Genomic DNA, 17,538 nt, shown 5'->3' with positions numbered 1-17,538 from the left:
GAAGACCTATAACTGACAGAAGTTAAACTACTTGCCACTCACAAGGCAGCCCATTCAATTACAGGTCAAGTGCATCAGTTAAATGGTTAGATTCTCGCTGAAATTTGCCTTTCAGATTTACCCCTTGTTCTCAACCCTTACCTCTAAAGCCACATAGAATGAGGCTCTTGACTCCTCCAACATGGTATTTTAAAATACAGCTGCAAATCCTAAGTCCTTTCCACACCAAACTCAAAAGAGTTTCCTCACAATTTTATTTTGACATACCACTCACCATTTCAATTACTCTCTTTGCTCACTTGCTTCCTTGTCCATATCCCTCATAAAATATGAAATGCAGAATTAGAGACAATCCTTAAGGTGTACACTAAACATTGCTGCGTAGATGAGGGGCTAATTACTTCTTGTTATCTGGATATTATCTTTTTCAATTATTTATGTCTATTAAGTTTAAAAATTTTTTTGTTAAACTAATTAGTTTACTCTCCAAATATCTTTCTCTGCCTCAGCAGAGTAATGATTACTTTCCCCTTTATTTATAATGACAATAATACCAACTCCAATGGGCTCCCGTTACTGAGAGCCTATTAGACGCCTGGTACTTCCCCTCTGCCAGTTCATTAATCCATACAAAACCCTGAGGGTGGTATTATCATCTCCATATAAAATGAGGACACAGGTTGAGAGAAGGTGAGTCACTGGCACTAGGTCACACAGCTGCCTGGGGCTCAAATCCAGGCCGTCTGATTCCATGTTCATGGTCTTTCTACCATCCTCACTTCCTCATCTCATTTTTGCTGGGAAGGGAAAGGGCTAGTTATGTCATGGGAATAGTCAGGAGCAAAATGTGGGTCAGCGTTCTCCCTACTTTGTGCACCAGACAGAAAGGTACCTCTCTGCCCACTTTGAATGAAAATGGCCTCTCATCATGTGACATCGCAAAGCCATCAGCTGGAATACAACAATCACATGATTGGCCTCAGAGCCAGAGGGAAAAAAAATCAACAAAAGCCAGTCTTGTGACCTTCAGCCAAGGTTTTCTTCTACTGTTGTGGTGGACACTGTTGAGGCCCTGCCCAGATACCCTTTCCTGGGTGTGCAGAGGCAGAATAATGGCCTCCCAAAGATGTCCACATCCTAATCCTCAGAATTGGTGAATATGTTATGTTATAGGGCAAGGGAAAATCAAGGTTGCAGATGGAAGTAAGGTTGTTGATTAGGTGACCTTGAGATGGGAAGATTATCCTGGTTTATTCAGGTGGGTCCAGTGTAATTACAAGGGTCCTTGAGAAAGAGGAGAGTCACGACCAAAAAGATGGCAGGGTGAGAAAGATGCGACCTACCATCGCCAACTTTGAACATGGAAAGGGGCCACAAGCCAAGGAGTGGGCAGCCTCCAGAAGCCGGAAAAGGCAAGAACACGGATTCTCCCCTAGAGCCTCCAGAAAGGAATGCAGCCCTACTGACACTTTGATTTTAGCCCAGAAGCCCATTGCAGACTTCTGACCTCTAGAACTGTAAGATAATAAATTTGTGTTGTTTTAAGATACTAAGTTTGTGGTAATTTGCTACAGCAGCAAAAAGCCACTAATACACTGGCGGTATATGTGCTGGCTGCTAATGACTCCCAGCTACCCCTTTCTCCAGAAAATTGCCTTCAGCAGAACACGAGTCACTTTGCCCAGACGGTTATGAAACCACCGTCCTGGGAGGAGGAGGGAAGCCCATTGACAGCAGGATACAAAAGGCCGGCTCATTGCCTCAAGGTAGGACCAACTCATGCAATTCATGTGTCAGAGCTCCCTCGAGATCAGGGGGAAGAGAGATCCACCTAAGGCCACTTCCTTGTTTAGCTCTTTCCCTGCCCCATCTACTCCCTCTCCCTTCTCCTGAGAGCACCCCTTCAATAAATTATGCACACTTGAATGCCTGTCTCTGCTTCTAGGGAGTCTGATCTAAGACAACTGTCATACTCAGAAGAGATGCCAGGCTGCCAGAAATTGGCGCTGACGGTGGGGTTGGGAAGGAGGGGCATGCGTCAGGGGAGAGGAGCTGGAAGGTAAGATGAAGCATCATATTAGCTTTTTGCCTAGGGCCACACTGGGCCCTGGCTGCCAGCTGGGGAATCTGAGGCTCTTGATCTTAAAAGCGTACTTCCCTGAAGCATTCATTGCCAAGCTGGATGCTGGGGCATCCAGGCTGTAAGTGATTAGGAGCCACAGCATAGGCCTGGCATCAGACCAGAGGGTGGGCAAGGCCTCTCTCCCATACCCATTTTCCCCAGTGTTCCTCCAGGCACTCCAGGCATTTGATTGGCTACATGTCTGGGGTTTCAGCACCATCTCAGGAAGACAGTCCACAGCTGGATCAGCCTGGCACCTTTGGTTTTCAGCCTCATTTTCCTCTCTTGATTCCAGCCTTCCACCCTTTAACTTCTCCTAGCCGGGAGTAAATCATGCCCTCATGCCCCCTGAGAGCAAACAAGGGCCTGTCTGCTTTCCCCTTTTCTCTTGTTCTTCGTGACTGGTCAACTACCTGGATATACTGCTGTTCTTTAAACAGCTGATTTAAATCCACTCCAAGTCCCATCCAAATTCCCTTTATGAGTTCCTCCATCCGTTTGGTCACTGAGTTTCTGATGTGGGAGATGCAGAAGAGTGTGAACTGTGGAATCTATGCATGTGGCTCTGAATGGCCTATGTTTTCCTTCCAGCTGGAACATTTTATAGGTCATTCTCCTCATCTAGGAACAAACCCTAAGACTCTCAGGCTACCACCATTTCTCTGAGGTACCATGAGTGGGCCCTTTTGGGGTCGAGTTGTAGTGGTGGCTGAATCACCTTTCCTGCCTGGTTCAGTGCCTCCCCGAGGTCCCCTAGACCCAGAATCATCCCTCCCACACCCGCCTGTCTGGGTCATTCACCTGAAACTCATCAAGGAATAGACCCCTCCCCAGGCTACGCCAGCTAGACATCACCACGCACACTGTAGTGGATGCTGTGATGCTCACTCCGATCCCCCTGTGGAACCGAAGAATCCGATCCCCAACTGCCCAGTGTCTTGGTTGCCTCCCCTGATTCCCTCTCTGCTAATTTCCCTTGGCTAAAAAGAGCTGCTTTGTTCAAGACTATGCCCCCTCCTCAGGGGCTGCCCATATACAGTAAGGTGATGCAGGGGTGCAAAGTCCCAGACCTCTAGTCTCGATGCAACGTGACTGTAAAGGGCTTTAGAGCTCCCTGGGGGATCAGCTGAAGGTTTTGTTATGACTATATCACAACCCAACTTCTCCTCTGCCCAGTCCTGCTTCTCTTACCTTTTCACAAACACTGTCCCCCAAATGCTCCCGTACAATCCTCCTGCATGTAAATCTCCGTGGCTCAGAGTCCGTACGCGGGACCTGGACCGCGCTACTCCACGGTCGCTTGGCTCTCAGGGGATGCTGGGACCTGGAGGAAGGGGCAGGGGAAGGCCTTACCCACGATCATATGGTTGCAGACATCACAGAAGGTGGGCTTCTTGAAGATGTGTTCCTGAAAGGCATGGGCCTTGCCGCCGCCGCCTGGGTGCAGGCCAGCCCTGGTGGGCGTGGACGTCAGGCTTCCGGGAGCAGGGAGTGGGCTGGAGCTGGGGCTGACCTCAGCCAGCATGTCCGGCTGCAGCTTCACGTCGCTGCTGGTTCGCTGGAAGAAGTTGTCAGCACTCTTGCTCCGTAAACTCTTGGTCTTGAAAGAAAGTGATCGTTTTAGTTTCTGGAGCTGCAATGCAACGACAGAACAGACTCTCTTACGATCGATCATGCAGACTCACGCTGTGGGGGTGAGGTCTGTTCCATGCACTGCACTGTTCCTACTGACACCCTCAGGCCCCAGGAGCTCATATAGGTCCCTGTGCGGGTGGGGTGGTGTCACTGCCTAGAGGGAATTCAGCAGGCCCCCACTCACTGCCAAGCCAGAAAGAGGTCCCATGTAGCTTTTGCTTCTGCCCCTGCTCCTCCTCCTTGCCTCTTTGAGGTCCCACCAATGTGCTGTCAAAATGTCTCATGACATTGGGTTGTTAACATCATTTGCCTTTTGAATTTGAATCACTGGAAATTTTAAGTGTACGATTTCCTGGGCTCAAAGCCTGGGTCTGTGATACTGTTGGCCTTTTTCTCTTATGGTCACTTAGCAGCCACTGTCTGACTCAGAATCAGTCTGGCTAAACTATCCACAGAACACAAACCAGAAACTCTCAAGCCTGCTTGGGTCTGAAGCATATGGATAAGTAACGTGTGCGTGTGTGAGTGTGTGTGTGTGTGAGTGTTTGAGGAGGACACAGTGTGCGATTATCTGTTCGACTTTCTCTGCTCTTCCCCCAGCCCTGTCACTTGTTTTTGGCCACGGCAAACCAGACCATTTCTCCTTTGCCTTTGGGACTTATGAAAAGGCACCAAAACGGGTTTGAAAAAGCACTAACTTCTGAAAGAAAGGTCTGGGTTTGGTCCAGTCTTCACTTCCAATCCAGTCTTCACACTGGAGCTAAAGAGATCTTTTGGAAACACAGATGTGAGCACGTGAGCCTGTTGTTTAGGATCCTTCACGGTGTCCTTTGTTTTCTTTTTTTTTTAAACAACTTTCTTGTTTTCTTTATTTTTTTTAATTAAAGATTTTTTTTGAGGAAGATTGGCCCTGAGCTAAATCTGTTGCCAATTTTCCTCTTTTTCTTTTCTTTTTTCTCCCCAAAGTCCCAGTACATAGTTGTATATCCTAGTTGTAGGTCCTTCTAGTTCTTCTATGTGGGACGTCACCTCAGCATGGCTTGATGAGCAGTGAGTAGGTCCGCGCCCAGGATTCGAACCGGTGAACCCTGGGCCGCCAAAGTGGAGCATGCAAACTTAACCACTATGCCACCGGAGGGGGGCCCTCCTTTGTTCTTAAATTTAAAGAAAAGCTCCTTGTCATGCGCTCCAGGGACTGGCAGATTCCGGATCCTGATGACAGCTTGCACCACCAGCTACCTTGCTCTGTTCATCCCAGCCAAGTGGCCTTTTAAAAGTCTCTGGTATTTACTCTGCTTTTTTATCACCAGCCCTTACTACACAGTTTTCTCTCCGCCCAGACAAAAGAAATGAAACACATAGTAGCTGCATGAACTGCAATAGGTCACTTCACCTTTAAGCTAGTTTCCTTTTGTAATTGAATATCCATGAGGACTCTGCCTATTGCCTGGAATTAATGTCTATGGCCCAAAGCTGCAGATAAAAAGGTGCTAAACACACTCTTCTAATAAAGGCATCCATCAAGTGTGGTCAAACACCCTTAACGGACATAGAAGATGAGTTGACCTGGCTTTGCCAAGCCTAGTCACCTCTGCATCAACCCTCTAACCTCTCAGTCAGAAGACCAGAAATATGCGGTGGTCATTAATGCTTGGGGTAGACTGCAAAAATGTCACAGTTCTCTACCCTTCCCCTTCCCCATTCCCCTTTGGAATGGACTGTGCAGCTCCTCCTATCACAGGTGGAGCATGTTTCCCCACTCCTTGAGTTTTGTTGATTTTGAGAATTTGACCAATAGAAGGTGGCAGAAGCAACTTTAACCCAGTTCCAAGCCCAGAACTCAAGATACCTTGCATGCTTCTGTTGTCCCTCTTGGAAACCTGCCAAACTGCCATATGAACAAACCCAACCTGAAGCATGATGAGAGACACATGGTCCAGTTACCTCCCATCACTCGAATAAGACTCCAGAACAGAGCCACCCCGCTTCTCTGCAGGGAATAAAGGAGTCTAGATGACACCGGAGGAACTGTCCAGCTGAGTCACGCTCAAATTGTCAACCCACAGAATCATCAACTAGAGATGGCTAGTGTTTTAAACCATTAAGCTGGGTATCTAGTATGTGTACACAGCCTACAATGCTGTTCTCCCCACCTTCTCCGCATGAAGTGGGATTGGACTTCATTGCCCATTTGAAGTTGGCAGTGGTCGTGTGAAGCCAGCTCCACACTTCAGGGAGCCACGCAGCAGGAGGCACTGCAGGACCCTCTAGAGAAGCACCACTAAGGCCAACAACGGGGCATCATCAGCCAGAAAGGGCTAGCCAGAGAAGCAGCAACGACCTCCCTAGAAAGGTCAGAAACAGTGGGCCAGCAAAGACTCTTATCTCTTCCCTCTGCCCTACAGCCCAAACCCACCAGAGGAGCTGGAGTTGCCGAAGAAGGAGAAGGAAGGAGGTGCTCTGGATTTCCTTTGGAGTTGTTTGTTACTGTATCATAACCTAGCACATCCTGACTGATATAGGGGAATGAAACCATAAGCCCTTGGGAGCACAGCACTTGTTTTGAAGAGGACTCTCCATCTCTGGCAAAACTAGGTGAGAGGAGGTTATGAAACAGTCACTCATTGAGACTGAGCCACACCAAGGTGAGGACCTGGAAGCAGCAAAGGAGAAGAACAGACGTTCTTCACTTCAAGTGCTTCCAGCTATAAACTGGACTGGTGCTGGAGGAAAGGAGACTTAAAGGAGATGAGATTGGAGTTTTATTTTAGACTGATTTTAATAAATTAAGGTGACCAGGGAGTTGAGGAATCTGCCAACATTTGGTCACAGGCTGTGCAACCCAGGGGGAGGGAGGTTTATCAAAGCAAATACCGTTACATAAAAAAGTAAATTCACCTTCTGTTTTTCCCCCATGGAGTTCAGATGGTTCAATAAATTGGCTAGCCTTGTCTCAAAAATAGAACAATCACACCTACCCTGATTATATCAGGGCACAGCTGTGAAGGTCTCAGAGGATAACATCTCAGAGACAGCTGAGAATTCTCCACGGTACAAATGGAAGGAGGATGATGGGGCAGAACACGGGAGCAGGGAGCTGGGAGTATGGAGCTGGGCCAAGTGCTTCACAAGGTGATTCTTCTTCATCTTTCCAACCATTCATTGAAGACATTGTTATTTTACCCCTGAAGAAATGGAGGCTGAGAGAGGTTAAGGAACTTACCCATGGTCAGACAGCTTATGAGAGTCAAGACCAGGGTTCAAAATTAAATCTGCCTTCCTCTAAACCCCATGCTGGTGAGTGGTGAGTTGACAGAGGATGGATTGGGGGATGGAGGAGAGCTACGCCTCACCCCTAGGGGGATGGAACTACTTCTGGTGGTCAGCGAGGATGAGAAGGGATGAAGAGTGGGAAAGCAAATCTGCTTTTTGGGAGCTGCTTCCTTTATTTTATATATTTCAAATTTCTGAAAAATAATAAAGGAGCATGCCTTGTTTATCAAAGGGGAGCATCAGATGTCACTGTATGGCCTTCTGCTGCCAGGATAGGGAAAGCAACGGAGTGACGCCTACACACAGACAGACGTCCAGTCTGGTCTCCCTCCTGTGGTCAGGTGCTTTATTTCTTCCTTAAAACCCTTCCGTTATATGTGGTATTCTTTGTTCCCCAGAAGTTAAGTATGATGCCAAGAAATCTGTAGCATTTTTCTCGGCCTGTGGGATATGGCTGAAAATTGTGTGAGACCTTTGGAGCTTGCCAGCCTGCAGAGCTGGAGAATTTGCCTTGGAAGCCAATGTGACATTTCTTATTCAAGTGGACAGCTTAAAAGTAATGCCTACAAGTTAAACAAAGTCTGAGCAGTGAGCTCAAAGGAACATGCTTTCTCCAATTATCCCTAAAAGAGCAGAGGCCAGATGGGAACATATGAAATGCAGAAATAGAAGCAAACCTTGATAATAGCAGATGTCACAAAATGATTAGCTTCCACACACCACTGCCACAGCCCAGCTCCATTTTTAAAATAATAGTAATAGTAGAAGGAACAGATATTCTTGAGTACTTTACCATGTGCTAGAAACTACTCTATATAGTTTACTTCATGTAATCATCCTAGCAACCCTATGAGTAAGAGATCATTCATTCATTCTTTAAATAATTCATTCAGTGAATATTTACTGTGCCACCACTATGAGCCCGGCAAAGCCCTTGGCTTTGGGGATCCAGCGGTCAAAAAAGTAAAATCCTTCCCCTTAAGGTTTTAAGGTCTAGTGGGTGGAGATAGAAAATAAACAAATAATCAAAGATGTATATAATATAAATTTGGATAAAGATAAGGGCTGTGAAGAAAATAAAAGCAGAGCCAGGATTTAGAAAGTGACAAGTAAGGCTTCTCTACAGGTGACATTGGAGCAGAGACATGAAGGAAGTGAGGGTATGAGATCCTCTGGAGAAGAGCATTCTGGGTAGTGGGGAAACCAAGGCCAAAGGCCCCGACAAGAGCGCAAGGTGGGTGTGTTTGAGGAATACCAGGAGGTCAGCGTGTCTGGAGCAGACGATGAGGGAGAGAAAGGGCAGAGAGGTCAAGGGCCAACTTCATGCTAGGCCTTACAGATCACTGCAAGGGCTTTAGAATTTTGCTAAGGATGATGGTTTTGAGCAGGGAAGTGACAAGTTCTGACTTTTATTTTAAAAGGGTTACTCTGGCTTCTGTTGAATTTGGGGTACATTTTGAAGGTAGAACCCACTGGGTTTGTTGAGGGATTGGATATGGAGCATGAAGGAAAGAGGAGAGTCAAGAATGATTTCAAGGTTTTCGGCTTGAGCAACTGGGTGAATGGAGGGGCCATTTACTGAAAGGAAGATACTGGAGAAGAAGCAAGTTGGTGTAAGGAAGTGCGGTGGGAATCAGAGTTGAGTTTCAGATAAGTTAAGTTTGAAATGGTTATTTGGGATTCAAGTGGAGCTACCAAGTAGGCAGCTGGATATATGATTCCAGGATTCGGTGGAGAGGTCCAAGCTGGAGTAATACATTTGGGAGTCATGAGCATATCAATTAAATACGGTATTTAAAGCGATGAGACTAGATAAGATCACTACGCTGTTAGTGCAGACAGTGAAGAGAAGTAATGCGAGCACAGAGACCTGGAGTGCTCTAATATTTAGAGGTCAAGAAGATTAAGAGGACAAACAAAGAAATCTGAGGAGAGGCTGGTGAGGAAAGAGAAGGACAAAAGAGATGGATGTTTTGAAGCTAAGGGAAGAAAATGATTCAAGAAAGAGAGAATACCCAGCAGCATCAAATGATGCTTATATGTTAAGTAATGTGAGGTTTAGGGGTTGGCTAAGGGAATGTCTTTGGGGGGCCTTAACAGCAGCAGATCCAGTGAATTAGTGGGGTGAAAACCACTGACAAGATTTCAGGAAAGAATGGCTGGAGGGGAGTGAGTGGAGGTAGTGAGCATGGGCAGTTTTGTTATAGAGGAGATCAGTGAAAAGAGGAGGGGGATGTAGCATCAAAGGTGGTTTTTTGTTTTGTTTTGTTTCAATACGGAAGATTATTTCAGCATGTTCTTAATCTGATGCTGTAGAAGAGAGAGGAGGGAAATGCTGGAGGGATGTCCTGGAGTAGATGAGAGGAGGTGAGATGCAGTACACTGGAGGAAGAGTTGACTTTAGATTGGAATGAAGTAGTTTATCCATAAAGAGAGAGATGCAGACAGGTTGGTAAAGATGGTGCTGGTTGGAAATGGATCTTATTTTTTCATTGCTTCTATTTTCTCAGTGAAGACAGAAACAAGTCTATCTCCTGAGTGAGTGGAAAGGGGAGGTAGAGGGAGGAGATGTTGGAAGCTGGAAGTGAGAGAAGATGTAGAATAGCTGTATCAGAGAGTAGAGAGTGAAAGGACTAGAGCAAGGCACCGCTGAAGGACGGGAGGGCGGCAGAGAGGGTCTGTTTCAGGTTATTACCTTATTCTACGGCTGAGACAACCAAAACCCAAAGTTAAATGGCTATTAAGTTGCAGAATGAAGATCCGTGTACAGGTCTCTCTAACTCCAAAGCCCCTTAAGCCAAATGGACTTTCATGAGAATGTCTCCCACCCTTGACCTCTTCTTAGTAAAATTCCTCTGCTTAACGTGCGTTATCTTCCTGGTGCAGCTGGAATTTTAGTAATAATCTATGTGGTTGCCATGTCGAGCAACACACCCATGGCAATTAATTAGGGAAGGCAGAAATCAGGCGTCATTAGAGCAATGGAACACAGAATTACAGCCTGAAGGTGACTGCGCGACATGCGTATTGATTTACCAGTCTGTTCTGCAGTGGCACAAAAAGTTAATTAACCAGCACACGCTTGATCATTTCAGCCAGGATCTGAAGTCCACACTATGTGGGAAAGGGGTGGTTCTGGAGCAAACAAGTCTCTGTCCACACAGGCATAAATCAGGAGGCACAGTCATCACGTCAGCTCAGTTTCCTGCCTGTTTACATTTAACCATAAAGTTCCCTCTACAGACATTTCTTTCGCTATTTAAGACCACACCAATCATGCACTGGCTTTTGCTTCTGAATTGAAATGAGGTCATCGGAGAACTTTCCACAGGCAAATGTCTCATCCTTGATGCTCATATGTGATCTACACCTTTGATTTTAAGATAAACACTTTTTTTCTTTTTCACATTTTAACTTTTCTAAAATAGGAATATGTCTTCAATTGAAATGCTCTTTCTTTTCTTTTTTTTCTTGAAGAGATATTATTAAAGCAATTGATGACATCTAAGAATTGAGGAAATAAGTTATTTGTCACGCTGTGGCGTAGCAGCCCCTGTGCGTTGCCTGTGAAACTCCGCTCCCTTCACACTCCATCAGCCATGCAGATTCACTACATTTATTCCAATTTCGGCTGATGCTATAGTTTGTCAGAGCTCTTCCCACACTCGCCCCTAACATTTTATCCAGGGCGCTACCGGTAGAGAGTGAGTAATGGGGTCTTGAGAAACGTAATGCTCACGATGAGGATTAACTTGCATCCACATTTTTACCCATCCACAGATTCCCTTTAAGGCAAGCACAATATGTTCTAGGTCCTGATTTGCTTTAGTTTGAGTGGCGACTTCAAAGTCGGAAATAGTCTTCTTACATCCACCTGACTCTGTCACAACCAGCTGCAAAAACCAGTTAATGAATATATCAGTAAGCAGCAGTTATTGAGTATGACCAATTGCATGCTCGGCCACCAATGAGCTGTGTAGCTTGGGCAGGTCCCTCAAGGTCCTTGGCTTGGGTTCTATCAATAAATGGAGGGGATGAGCTCAGTGGCTGCCAAGTTCCCTTCCAGCTCTGGCAAGTCAGCACAGTGAGGGAATACAAAAGACTTTGAATAGTCTCTACTTACAGGAAGTCTAAGATCTAACTCTGGAGACAAGTAGAAATGCTTAAAACTATCCGAGGGTGACACAAGACCCTATATATATATATATATATATTTTTTTTTTTTGTGAGGAGATCAGCCCTGTGCTAACATCTGCCAATCCTCCTCTTTTTTGCTGAGGAAGACTGGCCCTGCGCTAACATCCGTGCCCATCTTCCTCCACTTTACATGGGATGCCGCCACAGCATGGCTTGCCAAGCAGTGCGTCGGTGCGCGCCCGGGATCCGAACCGGCGGATCCCGGGCCGACACAGCGGAATGTGCGCACTTAACCACTTGCGCCACAGGGCTGGTCCCACAAGACCCTATATTTATATTATTAAGTGATAAGTAGAGTATTTTGATCATGGCCTACTCTAATATGTCAGAAAAGGAGCTATCAATGGAGGCTGGAATAGTCAGACACTCTTTCAAATCTTGAAGGATGAATCAACTTTAAAACATACAATTCAACTAAGTGCTTCAGTGGCCCCCCTCACTTCTAGATTATATCCAGGATCCTTACTGTGGGATACAAGACCCTTCCTGATGGATGGGGGCCATTCACCTGCCCAGCATTATCTCTAGTCACCCCTCCTTCACCCCAGGCACACAGACACACTAAGAGCAGCCCAAAGATTTTCAACGATGTGAAAGCCTTCAGTGCCTTTGTTCTGTCTCGAAGGGGCTTTCAGTCTACCTGGAAAATGCCAGATTCTCCTCGACTGCTTAACTTGTCTCTGGCATCTTGCCTGGCCTTCCCTGCAGGAAGATCGGGACCTTCTCTCCTGTGTGATCCCAGTGTGCAGCATGGAGATGAGTCACTGTCCTTCTGCTCTGGGTTCTCCTCCAGAACACGAGACTGCTTCCAATATGTAGCACAGTGCCTGGCACATAGTAATGATATTAATTATGCCAGGAAATAATTATTGCACTCTTATTATACACCAGACTCCATCCTAAGGATTTACATGGGCTATCTTTTGATCTTCATGCTAACCCTACGAGAAAGAATACTATCTCTATTTTATGGATAAGGAGGTGGAGGCAGAGAAAAGTGAAGTAATGTGCCCAAATGTACTCAGCAAATGTGGTAGAGTCAAGACTAGAACCAGGCACCAGTTTGACTTCAGAGTCAAGCTCTTAACTTCTGTACACATTTGTTAAGTGACTGCCTGGCAGACTGATGGACTGACTGAATGAACAGGAGGAAATATAGCCAGATGGGAGATTTAGATATGGAAGCAGGAGTGAGTATAGATGAGCAAGTGTTCTGGGGTCCCCACAGGATTTCAGCGGTGCTTACAATAGGGCTGCAAACATACTAGTTGTCCAGTAAACCCTTACTGAAAAGCCTGGCCTCACTGGTAATCTGAGTATGTTGGCCAAGAGGGGGAAATAGCAGCAATTAAGGAAGTGTGCATGGGCGTGTGTGGGGGGGTGTTCCAGGTAATGATGGCGGCCAGGTAGAAAGAGTGTAGACAGTATGGTAACCCACAAAGACTCAGTGCAGACTTTCTATAAGGCAGCAGTAGCCTTGATGAAAGCAGTGTATAAAGAAGATCAAGCTGGGGTAGGATCTGGGTGCATTAGAGTGAAGAGAGTACCATCAGAGAGATACCCTGGGAAGGACAAATTAACAGTCTGCTCTCTCTGTGCCCTAAGGCTGGCTGCCATACTTTCTCCAAAGAAGTTTCTATGTAGCTCCCAAGGTCACAGTTGCTGGGACAGGAAGAATGCACTATCATGGAAGTCCTGGCTACTTCTCACCTATTCTTCTTCACTAGAGAATTCAAGATCACCAATTTCCTCAGGCACCATCATCTTCCCTTCCGAAAATCCTAGATGTTGTGGGATTTTTGTCTTGTCCTAAAAACAGTCCTGTTTAAGCTTGAGTTGTGACATTGGCTAGATCTTGTTCAATGGCAACCCTCAAGATGGTAACACTTCACTTTCTCAGTACAGCAATATACATACACCCGTGTACAATTTTTATTTAATATACCTTTCCATAAAACAGCCCCGTGAGTGCAGCAGGGCAAATATCTCCATTTTACAGTTGAAGAAAATGGGACAAAAAATGTTAAGTGACATGCTCAAGGACTACAGAAGATGAGATGCGTAATGGGGAGGAAAAATTTTAAGGATCGTCTTATGTACAGGGACAGAGGAGCCTTTCAAACCTAAGGATGAGACACAGTGGAGAGCTTGAGGCTATGGGTCAGAACGACTTCGCTGCCCTTCCCAGCTTTGTGGGGGTCCAGCAGTGTGAGCACAGGAAAGTTATTTAACTTCTCTGAGCTCTAGCTTCCCCATCTATGAAATGGGGACAATAACACTTCCCTTGCAGGTTTGTCATCAGGAGTAAGTGAGATAAAGCACCTAAAGTCCCTGGCACAGTCCTGGCACTCAGGGGCCTCTCCACAACTCTTAACATCTTGAAATACACCACACCACTGACATTTCTGGTTAGCATGAGGCTGGAAGGAACTGATTTTATCCTTTCCCCTGTGTGTGGATGCCAGTGCAACAATACAGGGGTGATTGTATCACCCTCAGAGAGGGGTCAAGATTCCTCTTGGGAAAGAGTACTACACGTGCTCAGAAGAAATACTTTGAGAAGACACCTGGCGAGGGAAGATGGTACCTCAAGGACCAAACTCAATAATAATAATAATAATAATAATAATAACAACAAAATAGAGCCCTTTGTTCTGGGGGCTACTGAGAAGAGCAAGGTTTGCAGGTTGAGGGATGGAGCTGCACTACAATGTATTGTAGAGGTGAATGGGGGGTGGGGCAGGCTGCCATAGGGAGCTGTGTGGGAAAGGGCTGAGAGGAAATAAATTAGGAGGGGTATGGATTTAAGGGTGGTAACAGATTTTTGAGTAAGAGAACTACTGAATGGGGTGTGCATTGTAAACCTCCTCTTAAAATCTTTAGTAAAGTCTGTATTGCTCACTAACTTTTTGGTGAGAGGGTTCTTTTTCAGGGAGAATGATGAAGAGGGCTTGAGGACTCAGCACCTGGATTATACGGCACATTTCAGAGTATACTACTCATCCTTGGAATCCTGTTATTGAGGGCCTGCCTGACCAAGAGGCACAGAGGCTGGAACTGAACCATCTGGCCCATCAAGAGGAAGTCACACCGGGCTGTCTGACGCTGTGGCTGCCATTCCTCAGCATGTCCAGCAGTGGCCAGTCCCTCTCTGCGTGTTGTTGCTGCTGTTGTTGTTGGGACAGCCTGGGAGGAAGGATCCAGCCCCAGGGACCACATTATTGTTTTTTCTTCCCATGAGCAGAGAGAGGGCTGGGCCCTAGGAAGACCAATGAAAAACAGGGAAAATGAAAAAATGATGGCTGTCTAAAAGGTGGAAAAACTGTTTCAAGGGCAAATGAGGAGTTTAAAGTGTGGACCCTTCTTGATTCTGATTCATATATTAAATGGTTCCATTGATTAAGTGATGAACCAAGGAACAAAAGTGTTTACACTTAAGTCGTATGCTAGGCTTCATTTATTAACACCACCTCCCATAATGCCTTGCAAATAGTAAGTACTTATTATGGGCTGCACTGTGCCCCCCAAATACATATATTGAAGCCCTAACCCCCAATGCCTCAGAAGGTGACTGTATTTGGGGACAGGGCCTTTAAGTAGGTTATTAAGGTAAAATGAGGCCTTTAGAGTGGGCCCTAATTCAATCTGACTGGTGTATAAGAAGAGGAAATTTGGACATATAAAGAGACACCAGGGATGCACGCACCAGAGAAAAGGCCACGTGAAGACACAGTGAGAAGGTGGCCATTTGCAAGCTGCAGGAGAAATCAGCACCTTGATCTTGGACTTCTAGTCTCCAGAGCTCTGAGAAGATAAATGTGTAAGCCACTCAGTCTGTAGTGTTTTGTTATGGCAGCCCTAGCAAATTAACACAACGCTCAGTAAAAGCTTGCTGAGTGAAACATTGTGCTCCTAGAGCTATCAATTCCAATCAGAAAGAGCTGCACTGAGGAGATTTCTGTAGTGTTTCTAATGTCTCACACGATGAAAAGGCCTGGCCGTGGATTACGCTGGGTAATAAGAATGGAAACTTGGGTACATTGGCTTGTCCATGCTGTTTTGCCTGGAATGTCCTTCCTCACATTTTTTCCTGGAGACCTTCTGCTCACTATCTAAGTCTCAGCTCCAATATTGCTTCTGACGCCCTGCTCCAAGCTTTCCCTGACTTCTCTACATAGAGTTCAATATTCTGTGCTTCCAGGTGTGTTATCATCAGTCTATCATAACCTGTAGCAGTACATCACTACAATTAACATTTTGCATCTTTTTATTTTTCACACTGAGGTCAAGGACTATTCTTTTCATCTTTGTATCTCTGACACACAGGTATAGGTCTTGGCACGGGCTAGGCATTTTATGTTGAGTAAGTGATTGAATGAAGGATTACCTACCTTACGTGTTTGAATTCTCCACATTTAGTGGTAAGAAAATTAAAGAAGGATCATCCTTTCAGTCTTTTGGGCCTTGAACAATCTTCTGGAAGAAGACTCTGAGTTTTCCTGTTTCTAATCTTGAACCCCATTTTCTGCCTATAACCAAGGCCAATCCCCTTTCCTTTGAAAATGTCTCCTGTGTTCCTCTCTCCTCTCCAAACCATAACAACTTTGACCCTTTTCCTCTGTGTTAAGGCTCCTAGTTTCTCCCTTTATAACCTATTCTTATACGCTTATCTTCCAGGAGTTAGGCAGGATTATCTGCCTGGGTTAGGCAGGGGCTGGGTTCAAGAAACCAGAATGGGCACATGAGTGTATTGGGCCAGTCTGCAGTGTGAGGGTTTGGAACAGAGGGAAACAGATGAATGTGTTCCTGTTGACCCTGAGTCTTGAAACCAAAGCAAAAGTTCCACCCCTTAAATTCAAACGGGGCAGGGAGAGGTGGGGGCACACATTCAAGGCTGAAGAGCTGCAATAGTGGTCAAGCAAGACTGATGAGAGGGTTAAACCCATAAAACTAGGGTACAGCCCTAATGTGACCTGAGGATATGCAAGGGGAGGGAGCATCTTCTAGAGTACATATGTCGGCCCTCAGGGACAGATAGAGAGAGAAAGGGAGATGTGAAGGCTCTGAGCAGGTTCTAAAATGTACTACACCACTTCAAGACTTCCCCCTGCAGGTGGATGAAGCCAGAGTAGGTGCATGGTGGGACCTTGGCAGGTCACAAGGAGCATCTATCTGCTCTGATTATCTCTTTTTTTTTAAACTGAAGTATAATTGACATACAATATCCTATTAGTTTCAGGTGTACATCATAGTGTTCAATATTTATATACATTATGAAATGATCATCACGATAAGTCTAGGTACCATACAAAGTTATTATAATATTATTGATTATATTCCCTATGCTGTACTTTACATCCCCATGACTTATTTATTTTATAACTGGAAGTTTGTACCTCTTAATCTCCTTTACCTATTTCACCGCCCCCCAACTCCTCCTGCCTCTGGTAACCACCAGTTTGTTTCCTGTATCTATGAGTCTGTTTCTGTTTTGTTTTATTTGTTTGATTGTGTTGTTTTTTAGATTCCACACATGAGTGAAATCATATGGTATTTATCTTTCTCTGTCTGACTTATTTCACTTAGCTTAATACCCTCTGGGTCCCCCCATGTTGCTGCAAATGGCAAGAGTTCATTCTTTTTTATAGCTGAGCAATATTCCATTGTGTGTATATATATATATGCACACACACACACACATATACCACATATTCTTTATCCATTCACTTATCAATGGACACCTAGGTTGCTTCCACATCTTGGCTATTATAAATAATGCTGCAATTAACATAGGGGTACATATATCTCTTTGAATTAGTGTTTTTGTTTTCTTTGGATAAATACCCAGAAGTGGAATTGCTGGATCATATAGTAGTGCTATTTTTAATTTTTTGAGGAACCTCCATACTGTTTTCCATAGTGGCTGCACCAATTTACATTCCCACCAACAGTGCACAAGTGTTCCCTTTTCTCCACATCCTCGCCAGACTTGTTATTTTTTTGTCTTCTTGATAATAGCCATTCTGACAGGTGTGAGGTGGTATCTCATTGTGGTTTTTATTTGCATTTCCATGATGATTAGTGATGTTGAACATCTTTTCATGTGCCTGTTGGCCACCTGTATCTCTTCTTCAGAAAAATGTCGATTCAAGTCTTCTGTCCATTTTTAATTAGGTTGTTTATTTTTTTGAAACTAAGTTGTGGAAGTTCTTTATTTTATATATTAACCTTTATTGGGTGTATGATTTGCAAATATCTTCTCCCATTCAGGAGGTTGCCTTTTCATTTTATTGATGGTTTCCTTTGCTGTG

General features: G+C 45.1%; 1 protein-coding gene across 3 annotated transcripts in view; it reads right to left on the bottom strand.

Annotated features, from left to right (window-relative positions):
* The window catches only part of STAC (SH3 and cysteine rich domain), a 152,336-nt gene that overhangs the window by 83,712 nt on the left and 51,086 nt on the right, over positions 1-17,538 (bottom strand). For 2 of the 3 annotated variants that reach the window (XM_004419483.3, XM_014790458.2), the window contains exon 2: positions 3,476-3,755. In XM_004419483.3, coding sequence (XP_004419540.1) covers positions 3,476-3,755 — 280 coding nt within the window. The remainder of the gene's footprint in view (positions 1-3,475; positions 3,756-17,538) is intronic. The other variant, XM_087430688.1, reaches the window with a different exon arrangement.

Source organism: Ceratotherium simum, chromosome 5, assembly GCF_057802395.1.
Source record: "Ceratotherium simum simum isolate JZ-2026a chromosome 5, ASM5780239v1, whole genome shotgun sequence".
NCBI lineage: Eukaryota > Metazoa > Chordata > Mammalia > Perissodactyla > Rhinocerotidae > Ceratotherium > Ceratotherium simum.
The sequence above is the reverse complement of the archived record's forward strand: the minus strand, read 5'-3'. Positions and strand labels throughout refer to the sequence as shown.